Source organism: Branchiostoma floridae, chromosome 1 (genome assembly GCF_000003815.2).
Source record: "Branchiostoma floridae strain S238N-H82 chromosome 1, Bfl_VNyyK, whole genome shotgun sequence".
NCBI lineage: Eukaryota > Metazoa > Chordata > Leptocardii > Amphioxiformes > Branchiostomatidae > Branchiostoma > Branchiostoma floridae.
Genome location: NC_049979.1, coordinates 25,932,339 through 25,958,559, shown reverse-complemented (window position 1 = coordinate 25,958,559; position 26,221 = coordinate 25,932,339). Strand labels below are relative to the sequence as shown.

At 44.4% G+C, this 26,221-nt stretch overlaps 2 protein-coding genes across 2 annotated transcripts in view; both read right to left on the bottom strand.

Annotated features, from left to right (window-relative positions):
* Positions 1 to 4,091, bottom strand: part of LOC118428475 — a gene marked incomplete in the record, with an annotated part of 10,791 nt that extends 6,700 nt beyond the window's left edge. The window contains 3 exon segments of the mRNA XM_035838594.1: positions 1 to 106; positions 1,213 to 1,348; positions 4,003 to 4,091. Of these exon segments, the coding sequence (XP_035694487.1) occupies positions 1 to 106; positions 1,213 to 1,345 (239 nt within the window).
* Positions 4,092 to 22,242: 18,151 nt separating this feature from the next.
* On the bottom strand, positions 22,243 to 23,970 carry LOC118409187 (potassium voltage-gated channel subfamily A member 1-like). Its single transcript, XM_035810059.1, has one exon. The coding sequence runs from the start codon at positions 23,668 to 23,670 to the stop codon at positions 22,375 to 22,377; it is 1,296 nt and encodes a 431-aa protein (XP_035665952.1). The 5' UTR covers positions 23,671 to 23,970; the 3' UTR covers positions 22,243 to 22,374.
* Positions 23,971 to 26,221: the final 2,251 nt, after the last annotated feature.

The window sequence follows — 26,221 nt, the reverse complement described above, 5'->3', positions numbered from 1 at the left end:
ATGTAACGGTTGCATTCTCCGAGAGCCAGGTAGTGGGTGGGGTAGTAGTGATAGTTCTCAACCTTGCAGGTAGCCCATTCCGGCCATGATCCTGTTGTGGTTGGGACTGAAAAAAAATAGGAAATGCTATTATTGACTATACTGCATATGCAACGATGTATGGTTTATTGAAATTACACATGCATGTGCCAAAAATTAGTTACTCAAGCAACTGGATATGGTAATAAAACGGTCAGACGTTTCAACTGGAATCCACCAGTTTTCGTCAGTGACACTGAAGTGATCTGGAAGAAACATGCAGCTCTTTTATACCCTAACTATGATTTCCAAAACCACGTTTCCAAAACCATATATCCAGTTGCTTGAGTAACTACTTTTTGGCGTATCTTATTACCTGGAACCTTCATCGACACACGTGTGTTTGAAAAAAAGAATTATATTTTGTATACGGTTTTAAAGTTTTTTTTTCCCACTTGCAAAATAGCCTATCAAAACGAAATTCAATCCGATCTTCCGTGTTAAATCGTGTATCACTAGTCCATTACTTATAATACGTGACGTAAGTGATAGGTCATCGTCGATGCTGACGTGACGAACAAGATAGGTCAAGAGCAAACGTCACTTATACAGGCATGCGCCGAAGATCCCGTTCAGTGTTATTCAGACTGTAGAAGCACTTGAAATTTTTCGATTGGCGGACTTTAACATTTGGTAAAAAAAACATGAGTTGGGCCCATCTTTTTGAAGCCTGTGAGGACCTCTAGATTCAAAATGGTTGTATCACTATGAAAATTTCGGCTCGCGTCTACTTCTTATGCCGTATACAAATCGCTTGAATTGGACTTTTTGAACACTTGACATATTGGTATAACATTTCCATTAGGATGTTTCCTAATTTCAACTTTTGCGACGCTCTCGGATAGAAAGCCTGGTAGTATAGTAGTGCAGAACATAAGATAATGGAGTTTTTTTTCTTCTTTTTTTTTACACTCTCTACCTGCTTACTGGCACGGTACGAGGGGGGATACAAACTTAGTCACGTTTGGGATTGTGTTCTCGCCGCAAATGCGCGGCTATGAGCAGCACTCAAGTCAGAAGGTCTGAGGAAAATGTCTTGTAGACATCGAAACGTAAGCAGGTGAGAGAGCGTACTAGTGGGAAAAACAATATCCAATAGATATTTTGTAGAAAAAACAACGTATTTCTCCTTACAAGGAGTGGTTGTGTGGAAGTGTGGAGTAGTTGTAGTAGCGGTGGTGGTTGTCCGAGCCTGCAGTCCCCGCAGTGGCAGCTTGGCGGCGCTCGTTACCGACACAATCAGCAACACGGCAAGGAAAACAGCCATCGTCTGCAAAAATACAACGATGTACCGTTTTTGTAGGGAAAAGGTGGACCAACAACATTGGGTTGGAATAACATTTAGCTTATTACTATCATCTTATGGTCTTATTGATGAGTTTTTTCTCCCCATAGACTTCTATGTTATAATACATGTTTTACATGGACGCGTTCATATTGAAGCTACATGAAATGTCAGCAGATTTTTCATTCTATGTTGGGCACATTTAGTCTATATAATGGAAAAATATTGCCAATGACCATAATCCATACATTGCTTATAGCAATTACAAACTACAAGAAGAGTCTGAAAACTCAAGCCTGCATGAAATATTTTGTTTTGTGATGGTGCGTAGGGTTGATATGGTTTGACGTTTGGCAATCCATCATTTTTCTTATATATCTACTTATATTATGATAAACAGTGAGATCCAAAACTACACCTTTTTCGTGACCTAGCCATTTCATTTTTATTTCCTATTGTTACACCTGCACCTGGCACATATCCCTAAGGTGTATATAATGGTTCATTCCATACAGAGGTCACAGGGATGGTCACAGTTACTCTATATATTTTTTAATCAACCACAAAACTGCAAAAAAACTGATATATACCCCCAAAACATAAAAAAACAAAAACAGTACCTCCAATTTTCATGGAGGTAACAAGCTTAAGGTAACATTCACTTTTGTAGATTTACATTGCATACAACCTGATAAATGTAACACTTTTGAAGGAGATGCTAGAAGGTGTAGAAGAAACCATAATGACTGCAGGACACTGAAACTAAACACTAATTGCACCCAGCTGGTGCGGGTGGGCTGCCTCCAGCCAATTGGCCATCTAAACAAACTGACTAGGACCACTCTACTCCTGACAAAAAGGGGTGTAAATAATTTTTTTAAAACGAATCACAAAACTGCAGCAACCTTCTAATGCGCGCTATAGCACAATGGCTCACAATATCTATCCCCATAGCAAACGTGATCGCAATCCATCCAGAGTTTCTAAAGATATTGGTCCGGAATCACAAAAATCCCTACCAGAATCAAGACCTGCTTTTTTCAAGCAGGTAATTAGTCAATCCCCACAAAAGACACTTTTTCGCTGTTCGTCACTGTTCACGATCATTCAGCCTTTCCTCAGGATACACAAACTTTGGGGCATGTCCAATACATCTCATTTCTTGCTCATGTGCTCACCATGAAAGTACAACAACTGTTTCCATTGTATACATGTATATCACACATGTTAATTTGTAAGCATCTATAGATATGAGGTGATATGCATCATCCTGATAGTTACGAGCATGGGTATTTTGTTAACCACATACAAGCTTTAAGTAAGTAGTCTCTATCATGGGCATTTTTAGCCATATAGAAGTCATTCAGGGCCACTCAGGGGCATGATGGGTGTCGCAAGAGGAACCGGTTCATGGACCACCGTTTGAAGTTGTGAAAATGGACAGTCATGTTATCTATGTTATCTGTATTTATCAAAGATCGTGCGTTGCTTCAGTGCGGAAAGCGGAAACTTTCATTGACTAATAGTATGGCGTTCTACGCCTAGGCGCGCCTGACTTATGGTATCGCGACGGGAGGTATGGGGTAATCTCAAAAACCAGCGGGTCTTGGGCCGTCATATTCGGTCAGGGGATGGGCGAACATGTTAGCCAACGAATGCGCTAAAAAGTTTTGCATATCATTCCGAAATTTTCTTAAAATGGGCAACTTTTAAACTTTTTTGGCCAATTTTTTAGTGAAAAAGGGACCGTGCGGGCCGGAGCTGGACCGTGCGGGACGGAGCTGGGACGTGTGGGCCGGAGCTGGAACGTGCGGGCCGGAGCTGGAATCAGTGCGGGCAAGAGCTGGACCGTGCGGGCAAGAGCTGGACCGTGCGGGCCGGAGCTGGAGTTTAACGGGGGTGTTTTGGGGGAGGCCACGTTCGCGCCACGTATTTCTGAAAACGTTCAGGCTGTACAGGGCAGGCGCGTCGCCTGTACTGGCACGTACGTACGTACGTACGGGGGGCGAATCCGCAGCCAAATGGCACACACAGTTTTGCCTGCACGTTAAGTTCTACGGCGTGTCTGCGTGCTCCAAAATCCGTCGGATTCCCTACGAGTTCGTGAGGAGGCGGTACTCACCACTTACGGATCCCAAAAGATTGCCCACGTTTTAGCACGTAGACAGCACGTATTTTCACGTACGGCGGGCTGTGCCCTGAGCTTAACTCAAGTGACCTCAATACGACGGTACCTGCCCTAGCTGAAGTCGTAGGGCTGTAGGTTTGAAGCACTCACACCGGGAAGGACCCCTACTCTTTTCGATGCGGTGGGTTCTTTGTGTGTTAACATGTTCGAAGTGTGGCTCTCCGCAAACACGGGTCCTCCATTTAATGTCAACGGCCTTAATCAAACGACTCATAAAGTGATATTTCCAAGGACGCAACACGTCGGAATATCAATGGATTTGAACCCAGGATTTCTGGGTTATGGGGTAAAAACCCTGCTGCTACGCCATACGCCCCCACCGATAGTCAGGTCCGCGCATGTATTCGATTTTTGAACGTTCTAACTAGTATAAAAAGTTAGTATGAGAGTTTAAGCTAGATACTTTCTTTGGCTATCGTTCGAAATGTCAAAATGGATCAAAAGTACTTACTGAAATGTTGAATCCGATCTCTTGGCAAAGAAGAGACGTGGAGAGGAAAACGAATGGTGGACGACTAGTTATTTTGTAGAGGGGAGTGAGTAATTAAAGGCCAAACTAAATAAATATATGGATGGCATCCTCTGTTAACTCAAAATGTAATTCGAGAGGATGAAAAAAAAAACATGATGGGTGGAAAAAATGGCTAGATTTTCGAAAAAGATACAATAAACGTTGTAACAAGAACTGAAGCGACGATGGTATCACAGCCAACAAGTCTTTTATTTCTGTATTCAAGACGTGCACAAAGTGACACCAGTGCGGTAAACTGGTATCAGTTTAAAACTTCAGTCATGACTACCACATTGGTGCCAATTTTACTATCGAACTAGTTTTACTTCTACAACTACAGCCATGACTACATGTGTGTCACTTCTACAAGTACGATCAAGACTACCAAAAGATATATCTTCCCGTTGGGGTACTTTCTCGTCATGTTCACAATTTCCGAAGGAAAAAATCTTCTCTTTTTTTCAAAATCAGGCGAAAAATAATTAGCTGATGTCATCCATAAGTTTTACCTGCTGTGGCCTAAAGGTGAGAAAAGAAGCAGGTGTGCGCGCGGATGTACGCACGTCATATCTGAAGGTAAATACTACAGGTGATCAATACGTTCTGGACCTGACCCAGAAATAAGATGATAGCTCGAACTTTGGGGCATACTCATACCAAAAAGCCTTTGGGACATAAACCATGAAAGCCTATCAAAATTCTAATTATTCTGATCCTTATTTTGCATGCAACTTTTTTAAAATCAGTAACTCTAAAGGAGAGATAAGGACAATTGAGCTGTCAACTTCAGCTCTACTGAAAGTCAAATACCCACTTCTTTCCAGTTTAAATACGAAGGGACTCCTCACAAAGCATTTTAACAATGTTTAGGCACATTCCATGCTTTGATGAAAACGACCTACACAACTCACAGTTGACCAGTTGATTCCATCGCCACTTACGTTTTTAAGAAGGACGTCTACTCGAAAGTAAGGATCACGATGATTTGAAATTTGGTGAACATTCATAAAAGGGTTCATTCTGCATAATTGTATGCCGAAATTTGAGTTCTGTAAAGTATTTCTGATTGGCGCTGTTCGTACATTAGAGAACGTTTCTGAGACATCGTAGAGACTGTAGCGCACACGCTTAGTAAACCCAGTACATTGCTATACTCATGTACCTTGTGGTTACTATGTTAAACCAATTCTGTTTCACCTCACCTCACCGGTCCCATAGCCTCACCGGGCGTAGGGGCAGCTGTTTACTTATCTAAAATTTTAGATGACTGTATGTACTTTCGTTGTGTCAATAAAGCTAACAGGTGCCTGAATTAAGCTAACATCCGTTTTGTTTCTTCCAATAAATGTGTTCTGCAGACATTGGCAAAAAAAAGAATGACAACATCCCTTTTCAACCCTCTTTTATGTTTCTTGTAGCGATTGTACGTATGATTATTTTTGGCGACGCCTCAGTGGCGACGCCTAATAGTATAGTGTGCGACCGTTTGTCAGGAATTCCCAGAATTGGACAGGCATGTGAGGAATTTAGAGTCCGCTCGTGCGTAGTTGCATCATGCTGGTCTGCATTCTTCCGTTCCCCAAATGGAATTCCCAAGCACCCGAGTGTTAAGGAGAGTACCAGAGAAAGATTAGTAGAGAACATCTGCATAACATCCTTTACAAATACAGCCAGGCCAAAGATAAAAGGCGAATACTAAAAAACACCAACAATACGAAATGTACAATTTGATACATATAAACCATAACTCCGTCACCATGGCATGTTCAGAAACAGGATGCGACTCACAATGTTAAAAAGAACTGACAGTGTTTGGTGGAGAGAGGCAGAGAGGTAGGACACAGTCCTATTGTCTTTAGAGTCCCAGGAATCGGGACAGGCATTCCAAGATGTCTGTAAGAGGTCATAGTTGCTAGATAGCAGGGTAGAGGTTGACAGCCCAGCCATCAAGTAGCTAGTTTGGACCTTGTTAGCACTTGACAGGCTGTAAACAGAGCCAGAGGAAAGGCGAATACTAAAACACACCAACAACAGCAAATGTATAATTCAATATATACATAAAAATGCATTTTCATTGCCACACTTAATAGAATTAATTGTAATAAGTTTTCGTTGGTACACCCGATCCCGCGATCTCGGAAGTTAAGCAACGCGCGGTCCGGTCAGTTCTTGGATGAGAGACCAACAACCAATGAAGACCGGCTTGCTGTAGCCTCACGAAATCGTCTTCCGGGAGGGACGTAAAACGGGGGTCCTGTGCTCGAGGAGGTGCCTCGACCACGTTAAACAGCCTCATTACTCATAATTTGGGTACCTACTGGCTGGCAAAATACACCTGGTGATTATCATTGAACGTTGTTAGTTTTTGATAACGAACCTTGAAATGATCTGCTGTACGTGTACACACCAACACAATTCAAGCTGACCCATGTGCCTACAAAGTGGTGCTATAATAAAGTTCAAAGTCGAGTACTTTACAAACTGCATATTGTCGTTGCCATGCCATTAGACACGGTCTTGCTGGAACACTCGTGATCGACTGTACGAGTCAGGCTCTCTGTCTAGCTTTCCCAGCAACAAACACTACATTACACCAGCACCTCAACACGGCTGTGAACCGACCCTGCATAACAGGTAGGTACCTGTGTGGTTGGTAGAGCACACGAACACTTACAGTGTGTATTAGCCGTTAGGCCACAGCAAATAAATTTTATGGATGACATCTTCTGCAGACTGCAAAAATAGTGTGATAGGGCGAAAAAAAAACAAGATGGATAAGGAAAACTAGAGTTCGGCGACCTCATACCTCCATGAAAATTTAGAGCTTTTGTAAATTTCACGCAAATGACTAAGACATTAACATAATTTATGCATGGTGTTGTTCATCATTGACAATCGTACACATGTCGCAATTATAAAATTCCTATTATTAATCATAAAGTGGTTTTGCAATTTTTACATAAATTATGCAAATAAGTTCCTCATTACCATATTTAGTATCTGCTTATATTCCACCTATCATAATTAACATGTGTTACATTTATCAGAAGTCCAGTTATTGAAAACAATGGAATTATACAATTTCCTCATTAATTATGCAAATTAAGTCCTCATTTGCATAACATGTATATCATTATGAACATCTTTGCCTAAGGTACCCGCATGCCTAATATGATGACAATCCGTTAATCCTTTCTGCAGTTATCCTCTTTGGAATGTCTTGACAAAAATGCCCCTGCAGTTCCTAAATTGAATATTAGGGGGCTGAAACTTGCTCCACTTTGTCATGACACTGAAAGCTATCTACCACCCAAAATTCAAGACCATATAACGTCCAAGACAAGAGATACATAGAAAAAACTGCTATGATTGAATGTTGTCATTAATTATGCAAATTTGCTCCTATTTTGCATAATTAGTATTTCATCTTGTACAACATTGCCCAAGGTACCTACATACCAAAAATCATGAAAATCCGTTGTTCCCTTCTTGAGTTATCCTCGTCAGAAGTTTTTGACAAAAATGCCCCTGCTATCCCAAAACTAGACGCTAGGGGGCCCAAACTTATGTCACTTCTTCCTGAGCACAAGAGCTATCTAATACTCAAAAATCGTGACCATAGCATGTTCAGAACACCAAGATAGCAAAACCGGAAGTTGCGCTGCAGTACCAAGGGGAGCCGCTAGGGGGCCCAAAATCTAATCATTTCCAGCTTTCATCACACCCTACCAACACACCAAGTATCAAACCAATCCACCCAGCCGTTCTTGAGTTATCTTGTTTACACACAGACAGACAGACAGACACACAGACACACAGACAAACGCGGGGTAAAATATAACCTCCATGAAATTTCATGGAGGTAACAAGATGGCTACATTTTCAACATAGGCACCATAAAGTTGTGATGAATGTTGAAACAAGAATTAAAGGGTATCAGAGCCAACAAGGCATTCATTCCTGTATTCAAGACATGTGCTGGTGTGGTAAAAGTGACACTAGTGTGGTAGCCTGGTATCACTAACAAAGTTGGTAACCACACTATTGGCTTCCATATTGGTTTCACTTTCACAACTATCCAATAAGTTTAATTTCTACAACTACAGTCCTGGGTACCTCGCAATTGTGACTTAACTACAAGTACGATCATTAGGCTACAACACAACATATTTGCTCATTTTGGTACTTTATTATGTTGACTTTCCCTGCAGAAGAAGAAAATTTGTTTGTTTTTTTTCTGAAATCAGGCGAAAATTAATGCGCGCGCTATTGTCATCCATAACATTTACTTGCTGTGGCCTTAGCAGACTGCGAGGGGAAAAATAATGTTCGATTTCGAGCTACGACTTCCTTTATTTTTTTTACATTCGCCCGAGAAGGCAATTCTTTGTGTCATTTGTTTGTCTGCCTTTGTTTTTGTGGACAGCATAACTCGAGAAGCTGTGGATGGATCCTTATGATATTTGGTATGTTGGTAGGTGCTGGAAAGATCGAGGAATATATATAGAGAGCATGATTTTAAGCATGAAAGTACAAATGAATTTGTCTTATTTAAGCAGCCTACTCCGTCATGTCAATTCAACTGGACGAGGACTTCGAAAGAACACCACTCGTGCCCCCGGGGAACCCCCACACTGCCAGTTCCCGGATGCCTTCCTCTCACACATCTGCACAGTATGGTCTCGCAGTGGGTTACCATGGAAACCAGTCAGCCAATCATGACAACCATGGGTGTCGCCTCGAATGCATAATTCCCGTGGTGTGTGTTGTGCTCGTTGTTGCAGCCGTTCTGTACTTTCTCCTTAGCCATGACATGAAAAACGTGTGATGTCAGCAATGCCAAGACGCGTCCACGGATTTCCTACTTCGACAGTTATCTAAGTGCTTCCCAAACCTGACCCGCCAACCGCCTGGAGCAACCAACCACATTCAGGCAGAAGCCATATCACGAATTTAAAGCTTCTTTCAATTCACATATGGTCATACTTTTCTCAACAACCAAAATTTGATTGACAGCAGCACCCAGCCCAGCGGTGGCAATTTCAAATTGAGGATTCCTGCAGGTGTTGGCACAATGGGCAATGTCGGACACCAAGGTTAAAAACAATATCATGATGATGATGATTGGTTTCTAAGTAACGAGAGTCTGGACTGGAATAAGAAAATAAACTGAAGAAGGTAGTCTAATCTAGGAAAAGGCACTGCAACAGAAAATACAATGTAGACACTATGTTTAGAACGTATATTCACTGCATATTGCATGTACAAATATTAAGTGCAGTCAGTACATCTTCTTTCTGTGTCCAGATGATCAACACGTCGCAGTAAGTTCCGTAGATTATAACGATGCATTTGAGTAAAAAAAAATGACGTATGTTTTAACCAAGAAGCACTGTGATAACTAGATTTTACTATCAGAAAAAGCAAAATGGTGTTAAATAAAAGACACAGCATACTTGCAGTGAAGAAAATGACTTCTAAAATAAAACTTTATGATGTATATGAGTGATTAAATTTCGAGAATATTTTATTGCAAATTCATGCCGATTGGGCTAATTGCAAGAGAAAAAAGACTAAATACATGAAATGAATGAATGTGGTCTGAGTACATGTAGATGAATGTACATGTAGATGAATGTACATACGATACAGAATAGGGTACTAAGTCTACGTAACTATTGCGGGGTTTGACTTCTTCTTTGAAGACAGCTGAAAATGAAATGCCCCATGTATTCTATAATAGATTAATTCGGTGATCTTAGTAGGAAGAGAATCTTTTGTGGCGTTTCTAACAATGAAAATGTTGGTGTGATTTCGGTCACTCTTTCAAATAGTCTTTTTCTTTCGGCATCGAATTGGGGGCATTCACAAATAAAATGTGTTTCATTTTCCACTGCATTCGTTGTGCACTGCTTACAAATTCTTTCTTGAACAGGTAGCTTTTTGTATCTCCCTTTCTCTATTTCTAAACGGGTGCGAACTAATTCGTAACTTACATATTGCTGAGCAGTAATCAAAATTATTATGGTACAAGTAGTTTTCCATGTCGTATATAAGTTTTTGTAAAATCTAAGTTTTCCTTCGTCTGCAGATAACTTGTAAAAGAAAGTTTGAGTATACATGTCATTCAACAATCTACATGAATAACTGTTGTCTATGATGTCGGTGAATAGCCGCTGTTATTGAGTACTTCCTTTACATGATGTATCCAATTTTTCCTGCGACTGTTCTCTGGTATGTATTGTTGTGACTGAAGTGCATCTACTTGTAACGGATGTGAAGAAATGTTTAATTGTCTGAGTCGTAGCCAATATTTGACTATACGGACTGAGACATTAAAAATCATTAAAAATTATTAAAAATCGGTAATCGTAGTTTCTAACGTTGTGCGCAAAAAAATGTTTTATCTCACGCGCGCTACATTCCTATCTTTCTATAACTAAACAACATTTTATTCAGGATTGCCTCAGCAGAAAATCAAGACTAAAAGAATTGCTAATAATGTTATCTTGATTACAATAAGTCTCTACTGCTACTGTGTGAAATAAATAGCATACATAAAATACGTACGTCTACACTATTTGTCATGCGATGCTATTGGTTGAGAGATATGGGTGACGTCATCACACCCACTCTATAAAGCACAGCGGAGGAATAGATCACTGCAGTCTACAGGTTCTCCGCCTGCCGTTGGAGCCTAAGCGACAGAACCAGGCTGTCGCTTCCTCCCCACCAAAAGGCCATCTTGTGAACTGTGACAATGGCGAAGAAGTCGTCCATCCCGTTTTAAGGTTTGGTAGTTCGCCCGTGCGCGGTTCTGGTGGTATGAGATTATGTAGAATGTTGTGGTGGGCGTGTAGCGCCGTCGTGTTATACGTTTGTGGCATGTTCTTGCCTGACAGATTGGCTGTCCGTTCTTCATGTGCGTCGAAGGAGCGACCAAGAGGTTGGACTTTTGTTCTGTACTTCTTCCCTTTTCACTCGCTACGTTATTTTCCAGGTTCGGTGAAGGAAAGGAGACGGCCAAGCTATATGTGAGAGGTTTAATCCTGTGTTAACTTTTGCTTTGTCTCCGTGAGGTGAGTTAATCTTTGACACCTGGTCACGCACGTGGGAATTCGGAGTCATCAAAACGCCAGACAGGCTGCCTCGTTTCCTCTTTTCTTTCCCCTTTGTTTCGACTTAGGACAAGGGAGTGTTTGTGCGTTGCATGTACCCGCATTTTATTTTCTCGTTGAGTTGGCATTTTGCTATGTGTTTCTTTGTTCGTTTAGTCGATAGACTTTGCAGGTCCAGGGAGGGACGTCGTTAGAGCTTGAACGGATTAGTCCCTACACGTGCACGGCAGCTAGCTGTGTAGTTGGTGCTTTGTTCTCAGGTATGCGGATGAAGGTGACGGAATTCCTTGCTGTTGCGTGTGTGTAATTGTGTTTGTATCGTGGGTGCTTTATTGCTGGTTGATGTATGTGCCTGTGTTGGGTGTTTGAAGCCTCTCTCTCATGTTATCGTGAAATTCGCTCACCTTTGAGGTCAGGCTGTGTGATTCTGGCGTGTGAGAATGTGTTGCCTCGTGCAGTTACGAGCTTGGCGCATCAAGGTTAAAGTACTAATGTGTCGCTGTTTGGTTATCTCTTTAATTTTCGTAGGCTTGAATCTGCCAGAGATGGAAAGCGAAGGGGTCCCCCAGATATCGGCGCCCTCCACCTCCTTAGGGTCTCGGCGCAGGGCTCACTCTACCGTGGTCTTGGCGTCCACCTCGGCAGCCCCATCAGCTACGTCCCCAGCATTTTCATCCGCGGTGGCCGCGGTTGGGTTGGTATAAACTGGTATACGGGAATTTTATCGTTGTTTGTGGTTGTATTGGAGGAGCGTTATTACTGTGTTGGTGCATTTGTTTGTGGTTGTATTGGACGAGCGTTATTACTGTGTTGGTGCATTTGTTAGTGGGTGGAATTGACGTTTCTTTCTCCCGATTAACAGTTTAGAACTTTCCTGACGTGTCAGTCTGACAGCCTTGTATGTGTACAGCAGACGTGACAGAGTCAGTTCCATTTTTGTCCTTCTTGAAGAAGAAAACCCAGCGTTGTAGACAAGTTGTGCCTATTTTCCCTTCCCTGTATGACCCCACTTCGTCCCATTGTTCGCAGGTATGTACCACCGGCAGCGAGGCGGAGCACGTGCACATGAATTCTTTCAGGTGTGAGCCAGTGAAACACTTACGTGTCACGCGGGTCTCCTTTGTGCGGTGTGAGGCTATTCTGTCACATTTCCTTTCCAGAATTAGCTGTCGTTGGGGTATTCCAGGGGCGACTTCCAGGATGATGGAACAAATGTGTATGACAACCTGACGAGAACCTAATTACTTTCCGCAGCTAGGTCAGTGTGATTAGCAGCGGACGACGTGGAGTCGATCAGTTTCGACCGTGTCGCACGTGGTTTCAGACACATCAATGCCTCCCCGTGTTACTGTTGTGTGGTTTGTTTCGAGTTGCTTTCATGTCGGGAGAAATATTTGTGCCATGTTGGTGTTCATAGCTCTAAGATGTGCTTGGGGAACTGACAGCTTCTGTTTTGTTTTGTTTTCTCCCGGTTAGGAATTGACTCCTTTCACCAAGCTTAAGTGTTTCAGCCTGATAGCCCTTTACAGCGACTGGTTTTACAGGGCTAGTTTTGCGGTTCTTCATCCTAGCAGAGGAAGTATTACCACCTGTTTGAGATGAATTAAATCTGTTTTCCCATCTCTGTTTTGTCCCCTGTGATTTCATTGTTTGCAGGTATGTGCCACCTGGTCGCGGCGTGGGATTTGGCGCCAACTTGCCTCGACGTGGGCTCCAAATGGGGTTGATGAAAGCTCCTTGATGCCTAGGAATCAGTTTGCGTGTTTACTCCGGTTTGTTCTGTGTCCGGGTGCCTCTCATTTGAAGCTCTGCAATTTAGTTTTTAGCTTTGCTATAGACCAGGATCCGCCGTGTTGCACGTGGTGTGTAGAGACACTCTGCTACTCCTGTTGTTGCTGTTTAATTGAGGTGTTCTCGACAGTTACAGTCTCCGAGCCGCTACAAGAGGCATCCCTCGCACGTGAGTCACAGTCGACGTGGTCACGGTGGCGCGGTTGGCCACCCATGGCGACGGTTTGTAGTGGTATCTTTTTTTTTTTTTTTTTCTAGGCGTGTACCCTATATGTCGTCTTCAGTAATTCTCGTTCGTTGTGTGGTTGGAAGCGAAAGGTGAGTTTGTGTGGCTGGCGCCTGTTTCTAATTCTCTCATGTTATCGTGGAATTCGCCCACCTTTGAGGTCCAGGCTGTGTGGTCGAGCGTGGTTTGTGAATAACACTCCGGGTCCTGTCTACCTTAACCGTGTGTTGGATGATTGATAATCGGTCAGCTGTTTATCGATGTGTTTCAATTTTTTAGACTGGAGTGGACTACACGCTGACAACGACAGTACAACAGACGAGCCGTCAGGCGCAGCCAGGCCCCGGGCTTCAGTACCCCCGCCACGTAAGGAGTCAGACGCAGATCACCTCCGGCTTCGGTGGACGCCCGGGCCCCTTGGACAGCGTCAGTAGCGGTCCTCAGTACGGCAGCCTGCCCGAACACGAGTCGGAGTGGGAGGGATGTCCGGCCCTCAGGCGCTACCACACCCCAGATGGCAGCTCCTCCCCGGCAGAGAGTCAGACTCCGGCGCGCGCTGCGTCGGTCCTGGTGGTTCCAGACACAGCCAGTTTAGCTGTAAGTGCGCACCATGCTTCAGGACCAGGCTCAGCTTTTCAGGCTAGGGGCGTGGAGCTGGGTATGTGTCTGGAGTGAGATTGGACGTATTTTTAAGATATGTTTTGTAACTTGTTTGTTGTCTCCAGGTTGGCGGAGCGGAGGTATCCGGTACGCGGTGTGTGTGCACTGTTGTTTAACACCAGGTTCCATTCCCGGTCCGACTTCGGGTCGCGGGGTGAAGCTGCATTCCTGTGCGAGACCAAGCAAGATTCCCGGTTCGACCTCGGGGCGCGGGGTGAAGCTGCATTCCTGTGCGAGACCAAGTAAGATTCCCGGTTCGACCTCGGGTCGCGGGGTGAAGCTGCATTCTTGTGCGAGACCAAGTAAGATTCCCGGTTCGACCTCGGGTCGCGGGGTGAAGCTGCATTCCTGTGCGAGACCAAGCAAGATTCCCGGTTCGACCTCGGGTCGCGGGGTGAAGCTGCATTCCTGTGCGAGACCAAGTAAGATTCCCGGTTCGACCTCGGGTCGCGGGGTGAAGCGGCATTCCTGTGTGAGACCAAGCAAGATTCCCGGTTCGACCTCGGGTCGCGGGGTGAAGCTGCATTCCTGTGTGAGACCAAGCAAGATTTCCGGTTCGACCTCGGGGCGCGGGGTGAAGCTGCATTCCTGTGGGAGACCAAGCAAGATTCCCGGTTCGACCTCGGGTCGCGGGGTGAAGCTGCATTCCTGTGCGAGACCAAGCAAGATTCCCGGTTCGACCTCGGGTCGCGGGGTGAAGCTGCATTCCTGTGCGAGACCAAGTAAGATTCCCGGTTCGACCTCGGGTCGCGGGGTGAAGCGGCATTCCTGTGTGAGACCAAGCAAGATTCCCGGTTCGACCTCGGGTCGCAGGGTGAAGCTGCATTCCTGTGTGAGACCAAGCAAGATTCCCGGTTCGACCTCGGGTCGCGGGGTGAAGCTGCATTCCTGTGCGAGACCAAGCAAGATTCCCGGTTCGACCTCGGGTCGCGGGGTGAAGCTGCATTCCTGTGTGAGACCAAGTAAGATTCCCGGTTCGACCTCGGGTCGCGGGGTGAAGCTGCATTCCTGTGGGAGACCAAGCAAGATTCCCGGTTCGACCTCGGGTCGCGGGGTGAAGCTGCATTCCTTTGCGAGCTCAAGTAAGATTCCCGGTTCGACCTCGGGTCGCAGGGTGAAGCTGCATTCCTGTGTGAGACCAAGTAAGATTCCCGGTTCGACCTCGGGTCGCGGGGTGAAGCGGCATTCCGGTGTGAGACCAAGTAAGATTCCCGGTTCGACCTCGGGTCGCAGGGTGAAGCTGCATTCCTGTGTGAGACCAAGTAAGATTCCCGGTTCGACCTCGGGTCGCGGGGTGAAGCGGCATTCCGGTGTGAGACCAAGTAAGATTCCCGGTTCGACCTCGGGTCGCAGGGTGAAGCTGCATTCCTGTGTGAGACCAAGTAAGATTCCCGGTTCGACCTCGGGTCGCGGGGTGAAGCGGCATTCCGGTGTGAGACCAAGTAAGATTCCCGGCCGACCTCGGGTCTCGGAGTGAAGCTGCATTCCTTTGCGGGCCTAATTAAGATTCCCGGCCGACCTCGGGTCGCGGGGCGAAGCTGCATTCCTGTGTGAGACCAAGTAAGATTCCCGGTTCGACCTCGGGTCGCGGGGTGAAGCGGCATTCCGGTGTGAGACCAAGTAAGATTCCCGGCCGACCTCGGGTCTCGGAGTGAAGCTGCATTCCTTTGCGGGCCTAATTAAGATTCCCGGCCGACCTCGGGTCGCGGGGCGAAGCTGCATTCCTGTGTGAGACCAAGTAAGATTCCCGGCCGACCTCGGGTCTCGGAGTGAAGCTGTAGTCCTTTGCGAGCCTAAGTAAGATTCCAGGCCGACCTTAGGTTGCGGGGCGAAGTTACCTTCCGGTATGGGACTTGGGCAAGATTCCCGGTCTGACCTCGAGTGGCGGGGCGTAGTTACCTTCCGATGTGAAATGGTGTAAGGTTCCCGGTCCGACTTCTTGTACATGGTCGCAGGGTAAAGTTACTTTCGGGTGCCAGACCAGGTAAGATTCCAGGTCAGACCTCGGGTCGTGGGGAGAGATTAGATTCCAGTGCGAGACCAGGTTAAATTCTCGGACTTCGGGTCGCGGGATGATGATGCTTTCTGGTCTCGGTCCAGGTATAGTTCCCGGTTCGGCCTCGGCGTTGAGTCACATGCAGTGCAAGGTGCAATTCCCGGTTCGACCTCGGGTCGCGGGGTAAGTTACACGCCGGTTCTAAATCAAGTACAGTTCCTGCGGGCCCGGTCTGACTTCAGGTCGAGGAGTGAAGTTGTCTTCAAGACTGGCTCAGTCCTTGGTTCGACATTAGATCGCGGGGTGAACAACGCAGGTGTGTTTACATGGTAGTTCGAGTGATTTAGCATCTTGTCCCCTCCGTGGTGGGAACGGAGGTTTTAGTATGTTGTCTCCGGATTCGAAACGGGTAAGAAATATAGGGATCGCCAGAAACGACCGTCATTTTCAACGATTTAACGATTTGTTTTTGTTCGGTGGAAAGGGCAAATGGTTTGCCCGGAAATTTTCATACGAATTCGGTATCTTGTGTGCTATAAATATTGAATGTGGAGTCGACTGAATACTGTCCGGTAATTGGAGTTTAAGTCTTAGTGTGCTTCACATTGTGAAGCGGGATGTGGACTTAACTAATTAGTTACCCGGAAATTTGATTTAAATCCGGTGCCCGTGTGTAACCTAGGAAGCGAAGGGTTTTGGCAGCGTAATTGGTATATTAACGGAGTCGTGGCATTGGCGAAAATCATTTGTACAACGGGTGCAATTTGGCCACATAATTTGCAATGTGGATTGACTAGCATAGACATCGCGAGCTTGTCAATTGCTAGTAGTAAGCGAGTAGCTAATTCATTTTAGGGGAGGTAGTCATGCACTCTGGCGAAAAGGTCATCCCCGAGCCAAAGTAACCGGGGTGCTGACGTGCCTCCTGTCCTCCAAGTTGTGTTTCTAGCTATAAGGGGTGCTTTTTGTACATGGTATGGAATATTGCATCGGGAGTTGGAGGAGTTTAGAAGCTGACTCTACCCACAGTTAGTGACATCTCCCTGCTGACACCCATTCAGTAAATTTGGAGGGGAGGTGCTTCAGCACCACAGGAACCACTCCAGATCCAGGCAGAGTTTATAGCAAGGCAAGAGTTTGTGGTAGCGTCACAATTTACAAGGGGTGTGCCTTGTGGCTTAACTTAGTTTTATTGGGGGCAATAGCCGGTGGTATTTGGTCCGCCAATTACATGACCATGAAATGTAGCCTGAAAAACAGGGTAGGCATTCAAGATTTATTTTGTTTGGTGGAAAGGGCAAAAGGTGTTATGGGGTTTTGGAAAGGAAGAGAATTTTGTATGGGGGAGGGGAAGTGAGTATATAAATGAGAGTGGGCTGGTGGCTAATCTAAGGTGAGGATTGACAAGAATATAGAGAAGGATAGGGCTTAACAGCCAATGAGAGATGGAATTGAGAAGTGGGAGGCGAGACTAAAGAGGAGGATAGGGGTATGTATTTAGAGAAGATCAGGGCGTAATGCCCAAGTAGAGCAATGGCGGAAGACGGCGATTTCCGCATCACTCATATCGGAGAACCTGTAGCTACGCATGATAAATAGGAAACTATTTGTCATGCGATGCTATTGGTTGAGAGATATGGGTGACGTCATCACACCCACTCTATAAAGCACAGCGGAGGAATAGATCACTGCAGTCTACAGGTTCTCCGTACGCCTTTGGAGCCTAAGCGACCCACCCGCCCACCCTGACAGATGGCCATTTTGGTGGGGTACAAGCGCCCGTTCTGGGGCGGGCGCCATAGCCGGCTTGAAGCCTTAGGCTCCAGACGGCGATTTCCGCATCACTCATATCGGAGAACCTGTAGCTACGCATGATAAATAGGAAACTATGTTGCTGTCAGGAAAAGGAAAAAACCTTAACCTTCGTCTTTCCAACACCTACCCACATACCAAATATCATGGAAATCTATCCAGAGGTTCTTCAGTTATGCTGACCACAAATATCCGGAAACACAAAGACACAGACGCACAGACACACCCAAAACTATATCTCCATTTTTCATGGAGATAACATCCGATTCTGGGGTTGGCCACCCTCACCTTCGGTGGTGTTTGGGTACACAAATTATAAGAGTTGATCTTAACTCTAGTTCACCTTTATCCACAGGGTAACCTATATCCGTTGTTTAAATACGCGTTTATAGGGATATCAAATCGACGGACGGTAATTTCAAACAGCAATGTTTTAAAGATGTTGTAGTTTGAAAATACCATCCGTCGATTTGATATCTCTACATACCGTTTTTTAAAATAACCACCCCCATGAAACTCCTTTTCCGCCGTACCCTAAAAATCTCGCCGTACCCGCTGAAAAATCTCGCCGTACCCGCTAGGCTCTGCCGTACCCGCTAAAAAATATTACCGTACCCTAAAAATATCGCCGTACCCGTCCCTATCCGCCGTACAAAACAGCCGACACCGCTCGGCCACAGGGCATACTCACACGAAAGTCGCATCTAAAAACCCTGTACGGCAATGATGCACGGTCTCATATAGCCTATGCTCTGGGAAACATTCCTGGCCACCTCTCTGCCCAGTGGCGTTGTACAAATCGCGCCCAATCCTGAGAACACTTCGGAAAACTGTGGTGAGAAGCGGTCTGTAGAGAAGCAGAGATCCCGCGTAACCCGGAAGTGACAATCGTCTGTGGTGATAAGTTTGATTTGTACCGGTTTCAGCACGCGGAGAGAATTGCTGTAACTTTGAAGTCAACTTAAACTATCCGGTCCTACAGGAACAAACTATTGCCAGTTCATTATAATAAGAAACAACAGGTATTAAACAGCCATGACAGCAGTCTGGGCGACTGTCTCTGTTCCGGATAATATAGTGCCTGTTCACAGGGGTCTTTGTGGGTCTGTACACACCTTGGGTATACTAATGAGGGGTGGTGTGAGATAAAGGGCTAGTGGATCCAAGCATAGTGGAATTATGTTTTACTGCAATATGTGGCGATTTGATAAGATTGCATGCAGCACAAACATACTCCCCAAACAGAGGTTAGGCACCGGCTGTTTTTTTTAACCCTTTTTTAGCGTCTTCATCGAGCTTTCCATTTTGTGACCTAAGAAAATGGTACAAAATAGAAAGCCCGATAAAAACACATAAAAAAAGTTAAAAAAACAAACAAACAGCCGGCACCTAACCTCTGCTTGGAAAGTAACACAAACATGCAATTTGTACAGTCACAATCGCAGATATTCCATTATCAGTTCAGTCACCCTCACACCTGAGTCACCACCACAAATGAGTGCAGATAGAGATCCCCACCACCAGTGAATACAGCATACAGAAGGCCAGGGCAGTTCTAAGTGCAAAACTTACAGATGAGCTTTCTTTATTCATTTGCTTCTGTACAATTGTATTGTACAATATATTTGTACATTAGCGAAAATTTATCTAACGTTACATGTCTTTATTACTACTTATATTTTTAGTTTTGCATATGCGTGTACTACATATTCGGTTGCACCTTTGGTACAAATCAACAGTCTATGTATGCATACTAAGATAATTAATAGCCTGCTTCTTCGCTATTAGCACCAAAAAACACCATATTGAGTGACATCTGGCTTCCCATTCTGTTGTGTTGTTGAGGACATCCTGCCCCTTCATCATCTTCTCCAGAAATTCTCCAGAAGATCTAAATAAAAATGGAAATAAAATGGTCTCTATCATTATCATAAAGCATAAGAAGCCATCATTTAGCTATCTACAGCACACAGGTGCCCTGTAATAAAATCATACTAGCAATTGAGTCCAACTTTAACCTCATCATAGAAGAGTTGCTAATGAGTGTATGGTACTTAGACATATTTCAGACAAGAATGTTTTCAATATGCACAGACTACTTGTTTCCATTACTAGATCCTAGATTTCCTTTCCATTCTTACAATATAAAGTCCTACTAGGTCTAAATCTGCAGGAGAATTACAGATACTGAAATATATCAAGAATGAATGCATTGGATTTAACTTAAAGAAAACTGGTTTAGCAGTAACTACTCAACTAATCTCATTCAGCAGGAACCAGAACTGAAACATATTATAACCACAGTACCAAAGCATTGCTTTATCTCAACTTTTCAGCGTTATTACTTTTGCTGCAACACTACATTAGATGTCATTGTGCAGATGAAACAATGATTTTGTATCATATTCTGACAACATATGATGTGTATAAAGTCCAGCTGGACAGATAACTTGTTATAAGTAATGTTAGCTCATGCAGATGTCTATATCATCCCACTCATATTCCTCTGACTCTGTGGAGCTAAACTTTGATGGAGGATCCCTGAGAGTGACACATCAGCAGCAATAAGGTTACATTGTATAAGATGCCAAGTAATAAGATATCTGTAAATATATCATTTTATATAATCACTGCTTTACTCACCATTTGCTTCCAAATGTGAAATGACTTTAACTCTTACTATAATGAAGACTTGGAAAAATCAACAAAAATGAATATAATGGGTTGCTACATTGTATTAACACTTCTCCTTCATGATACAGAGTCATTGTCATGATCACCAACCTCCACTTCCACAAATAAAATGGGTTATAACTTATACGTTGAATTCAATCCCTGCAATGGGAATTGAGCACCAAACGTTGCAGGAACTCCCTAGCCGGATAGTGAACTAAGAGGGCAGGAATACAAGGGACACGCCATATCAGTACAATACAATGAATGGAATTGTGAAATACGTAACATTACTTACTTGTCTACCGACGTCGTTCCCTTCGAAGCGTGCTGATGCTGATGCGAAGCTCACTTCCGGGTTCCTCGGGCCCTACAGACCGCTTCTCACCACAGTTTTCCGAAGTGTTCTCAGGATTGGGCGCGATTTGTACAACGCCACTGGGCAGAGAGGTGGCCAGGAATGTTTCCCAGAGCATAGGCTATATGAGACCGTGTGTCGTTGGCGTAAAGGGTTTTTAGATGCGACTTTCGTGTGAGTATGCCCTGTGGCCGAGCGGTGTCGGCTGTTTTTGTACGGCGGATAGGGACGGGTACGGCGATATTTTTAGGGTACGGCGATATTTTTTAGCGGGTACGGCAGAGCCTAGCGGGTACGGCGAGATTTTTCAGCGGGTACGGCGAGATTTTTAGGGTACGGCGGAAAAGGAGTTTCGTGGGGGTGATAACGGATATACATGTAGGTTACCCCGCGAATAAATGAACTAGCGTAACATCGTAACGTACACGTAACTGTAAACTACTAATATGTATTACCAAAGTTGCACTTAAAGACATCAGACAAGTTGGAAAAGTGTGGAGACAAAAAAAAACACGGAAACTTTTTTTACGGTTGTAAAACTCACAACTCAAACCAGAACATACTATAAAACAATCATTACTGTACACAAGAAGGAAAATCTACGCGTAGAAAATAGAGTTTGCGTTCGTACCCCCACGTTATGGTTCATATTTCCAGTATGTATTTTGAGTTTGCGTTCGTACCCCCACGTTATGGTTCATATTTCCAGTATGTATTTTCAGAAAATGCAGCACCATCGGCGCTTCAAAGAACCCCTGACAAGAGCATAATGTTTTCTTTTCAAAACCCATTGACAATTTATACTCAGTGTGCATGCTTTCACACACTCTGTATGAATGTTCCTAAACATAGAAAGGTCACAAAAAATATTTTCACCGACATACCTAAAACGTATCCGATGTGACATGTTACTTAATATGTTACGGTGAGGTCACATGCGACTACAAAAGTACATGTGGCCTGTGACACAAACAACCGTTGCAAGACAGCCAACCTTTGTACGACATATACACGACAATGAACACCCTCAGTTTGTGCGACGATCGAACGACAAATGGGGTGGGGTCTTCATTGACATGGTTGAGCAAGAGTGAGGTTTACAAATACAACACGTTGGCTTCGATTTCTGAACATCAGAGATGAGAATATGACACGCTATGCAAAAGAGTAAAAAAATCACGATAATTCCAAGATTTTACAAAATTCGATCCCAACATACGTATTACATACTGGCTACAAGTTGTATCTGTCGCCGCGCGAACTAACGAGTGCCGCGCGTGACCGAAACGTTAACAGCCCTCATCCAAATATATCCCGCACTACAAACCATTTATCATTATGTCAAGTGCAACTACATTGACCGCATTGAACCCCCAATCCCCTAGTCCATTACAGAAGAATATATCTGAACGGTGCATCGTCTAAAACTGTGAAATCCACATATGGCTGTAGTTTTTTGTCCATGCCCTTGTCCGTGACTTTGACGTCCTTGCACGAAGGGATGAATAAATAAAGCATCTGGTCTGTCAATCATGCCTTGGTTGAACACACAGACCACTACCTGTGCTGTAGTGATTGAACAAATTTGTGTGGCATAAGGGCTATTGAAGCGGAGATGGGCGTCGCCGTATGCACCATCTGGTACGGGAAGGATTTTAATTTAACCTTAACATGTGAATCAATCTTCCTTGTCCTCCTCAGTTGGTTCGTCCTCCCGTAGGTTGTACATGGTGTCAAAGTTTGTCACGATGACAGGGACCGGCAGCGCGACAGTCAGGATGCCGGCGACAGCGCACACGGACCCGACGAACTTCCCGCCGGGCGTCTGCGGGTACATGTCCCCGTACCCTAGAGTCACCATCGTCACCAGAGCCCACCAGAACGCCTCGGGGATGCTGTGGAAGTGAGAGTCAGGATCAGACTCTTCCGCGAAGAAAATCCCCGCCGCGAAGAGGACGATGAGTATAGCCATGAAGCCTAACAACATGGCGATGTCGCTCAGGCTTCCGGCCAAAGTTTTCCCCATGAGTTTCAAACCTCTGGAGTGTCGGGAAAGTTTCAGGATCCTAAGAGCGCGAATCATCCGCGTGCATCGGAGGACGGTGTGTAGTGTTTGCGCATCTCGTATGGCCAACATAGCGATAACGTTAAAAAAGAGAGGTAGTATGGACATGATGTCTAACACACCAAGACATGAACGTCCGTACGCCCTCTTATTCACAATACCCGTCAAGCGAAGAGCAATCTCAATAACAAACCAAACGGTTACTCCGATTTCTAGAATGAAAAATGGGTTTGTGAATCGACTATCCTCCATCGATAGCTCTCCTATGTAATCCGAGAGAGTTTCTAGCGACGCCACACATGTAGAGAGAAGTATGAAGAACACAGACGTGTAGGAGAAGTGCTTAGCGATCCAGGAACTTTTCGGGTCTTCTGTGATCCGCCAGATCTTTTTCCGTAAGTCACCCTTTGGCTTGTGGACTGGTTGCTTCTTCACGTAGCCTTCCTCGTAGCGAAAGCTGACAATGTTATCTTCCCCCATCTCGAAGAAGCGAAGCTCGTCGGTGAAAACATCCACGGGGGCTTCCATGGGTCTCTTCAGCACCCCGCCCGTTTGGTAGTATGTAAGTATGGCTTCGGCGCTTGGTCGATGGCGGTCGAAAAAGTACTCCATCCGGACGGGGTCGTAGTACTTCGAGAGCTTGTCCGGATTGCCCAGAAGCGTGTCTGGAAATCTGCTGAGAGTTTCTAGCTGCGTCTCGAATCGTAGACCACTAACGTTGATGATGACTCGCTTCTTGTGAAGGGAGAACTCGGCTCGCCGCCACTCTTCGGTAAGGTCGCGGTCGAAGTCCTTCCAGTTTGGGGATCTGCTCTTGAACGGCCAGGACATCTGGCGGCGTAGCGTCCGAGGGGTGGCGATGTCCACGGACTGGCTAGCCTGCCCCATCGCAACTAGAGCCGCCGCCATTCTCGAGCACTCAAACCCTACCAACTACTACTGAAAACCAAACAACACGAACCAAGCCGCGCGGACACAAGCTAATACATACTGAACCGCCGCTGGGGGAAATTTGACGCGGAATGCATCCTATGTTTTTTAACGACTGTCACGTAATACCATCTCCCACACCGAAATGATATCAGCACGAGAATTTACCCATATCCAACCTCAGAGACAAGGGGTCATGGCTGGAAAGGAAAGCTGATACATTTTGGATCCACACCGAAAAAAAAGAACTACCTTAAATCGATTTGCAATGCCTACGCGCTGTGTTTCATTACCCTGCATTTAGTGTCAAGGAAAAGAATGTATTTTACGAGCTATTTTCGTTGAATCTCTATTGAACTAGCTATAGTCAAACTGTACACGTAATTTCCAACACAAAATTGGACTCGCCCCAATTGAATTATATCGTTTAAACCCTTTGATCTATCGACGGCGCATCCAAAACAGTGAGGCAAAATTGTAGCCTCAAGTCATTTTTCTGATGGTTTTATGACGTACGGCAGCAAATGTGACGTACGGCAGCAAATGTAATATGACTTTCTATGAAAGCATCATTCAAGCGACTGACACTGATGATTGCAAAACGCTACCAGGTCTCAAATGATACTGCACTGGACGTAGAAGACTAGCGTATATCCGAAATTCGCGTTGTTTTGAAATAATAGCAATTTCTGGTTTATTTTCAGAGTTGAAAATATATAAACGAGCACGCATATGATAGCTTGCAGTTCCAATTACTACCGCTGGTTGTTTCTTAAAACATTGACTCATTAGGACAAATGATTCTCGTTGTTCATACCATCTTCGGGCATCCTCTGATTTTAAATACCTAGGCGGTTACTCCGATAGTGTACATGACATGGATGTAAGGATGGCTCAGGCATGGAGTGCTATTTACTCTCTACGTAAAATTTGGAAAGCTCCCATTAGAAAACAAAGACAAATGTGTTTATTAAGTTAAAGCATGTATTGAAGCAACTTGCCAATTGTATGGTTCAGCGGCATGCGTAATAAACTCGTTACGCTCCAAAAAAACTTGATGGCACTTATACAAGAATGTTAAGGGTAGTGTATGATACACCATGGTGGAAACACATTACAAATAGTCTGCTATATGGGTCATTACCAAATGTTAACATCTGTTGTTAAACAACATCGACTAGTCCTTGCCGGCCATGTGGCTCGTAGAAGAGTCGGAAAACTCTTGTTTGTGACACCTGTTTTCTCTGAGAAACGGGTGCCGCGGCTGCCGCCCAAGGCTAACTTTGAAGAAGCTTGAATTAGAAACTGGACTGACAGACAGACAACTATTCAGATGCACTGTGTCTGGGAAGTCGTTGTACCGTCGTTTTTTGTAACTTTTTTTATTACCTCAGCTAGAAGGTTATGTGTTCGGTAGCGTTTATGTATAATAGGCGTGTATGTGTGTGCATAACTAAAGAAGGCCTAGATGGATTGCGTTGATATTGCGTGATATAGATTGGATTTTGGCCCCCCTGGCGGCTTGTTGCGGTACTACGCCTGGTCAAGGTTATATATAACCTCCTTGGTCTGGTTTTTATTTAATATGTAGTTCTGGACATGCTATGGTCGTCACTTTTGAGTGGTAGATAGCTCTCAAGGTAAAGAGTAAGTGGTCTAAGTTTGCCATGGACCCTTAGCGGATATTTGGAACTGCAAGAGCTCGTTTATAATTAGCTTCAGACTTTGAAGCATAAGTGATGCTTGATGTAATTAGATGATAATTATTCAATTACATGATGATTATTCAAAACACCCTCATTTGCATAATAAATTTCATATATCCACTCCGTTCAATACTAGGACCATTTGAACCTGTGACTATGAAAGAGAAGAACAATGATTGATGAAAACTATGCAAATGAAATCCAACTTTGCATAATCAATGAGGAATTGCTTTAATTCCATAGTTGTAAATGACGGGAATCTTATACTTGTGTCATTAGGAAGCTACATGGGGAACATAGTTGAGCATTAATTATGCAGAGAAGCTCATTTGCATAAATTATATGCAGAAAATGCTCCTTTGGCCTTCTTTCTTAAATTAAGACTATCAACGTCTGTTATGTGGGTGTAGGAGATACTCCACTAGTATAATTTATGTAAATAAGGCCTTAATTTGCATAAGTAACGAGAAACACAAATAATACATCAGTCATGAAGGTTAAAACCATTTGGTATGGGGTCATGCAACTTTAGTTTATTATTCCTGCCCATTTAATATCATACCATTATATTATATTAGACGCTTACAAAAAGCCATGTATATGATGTAACTGTTGCTCATTTTACCTTTGCCAAGAAGGTAATATTTTGGGAGTGTGTGTGTGTGTGGGAGTGTGTGTGTGTGTGTGAACAGAATAACTTGGAAAGCCTTGGAGGGATCCTAATGATATTCAGTGGGTGGGTAGGGGTAAAGGGAAAAGGAAGGTCAAGTTCAAGTTAATGGGACCCCTAGCGGTTTTCTAAGGTACAACTGCAGAACTTCCAT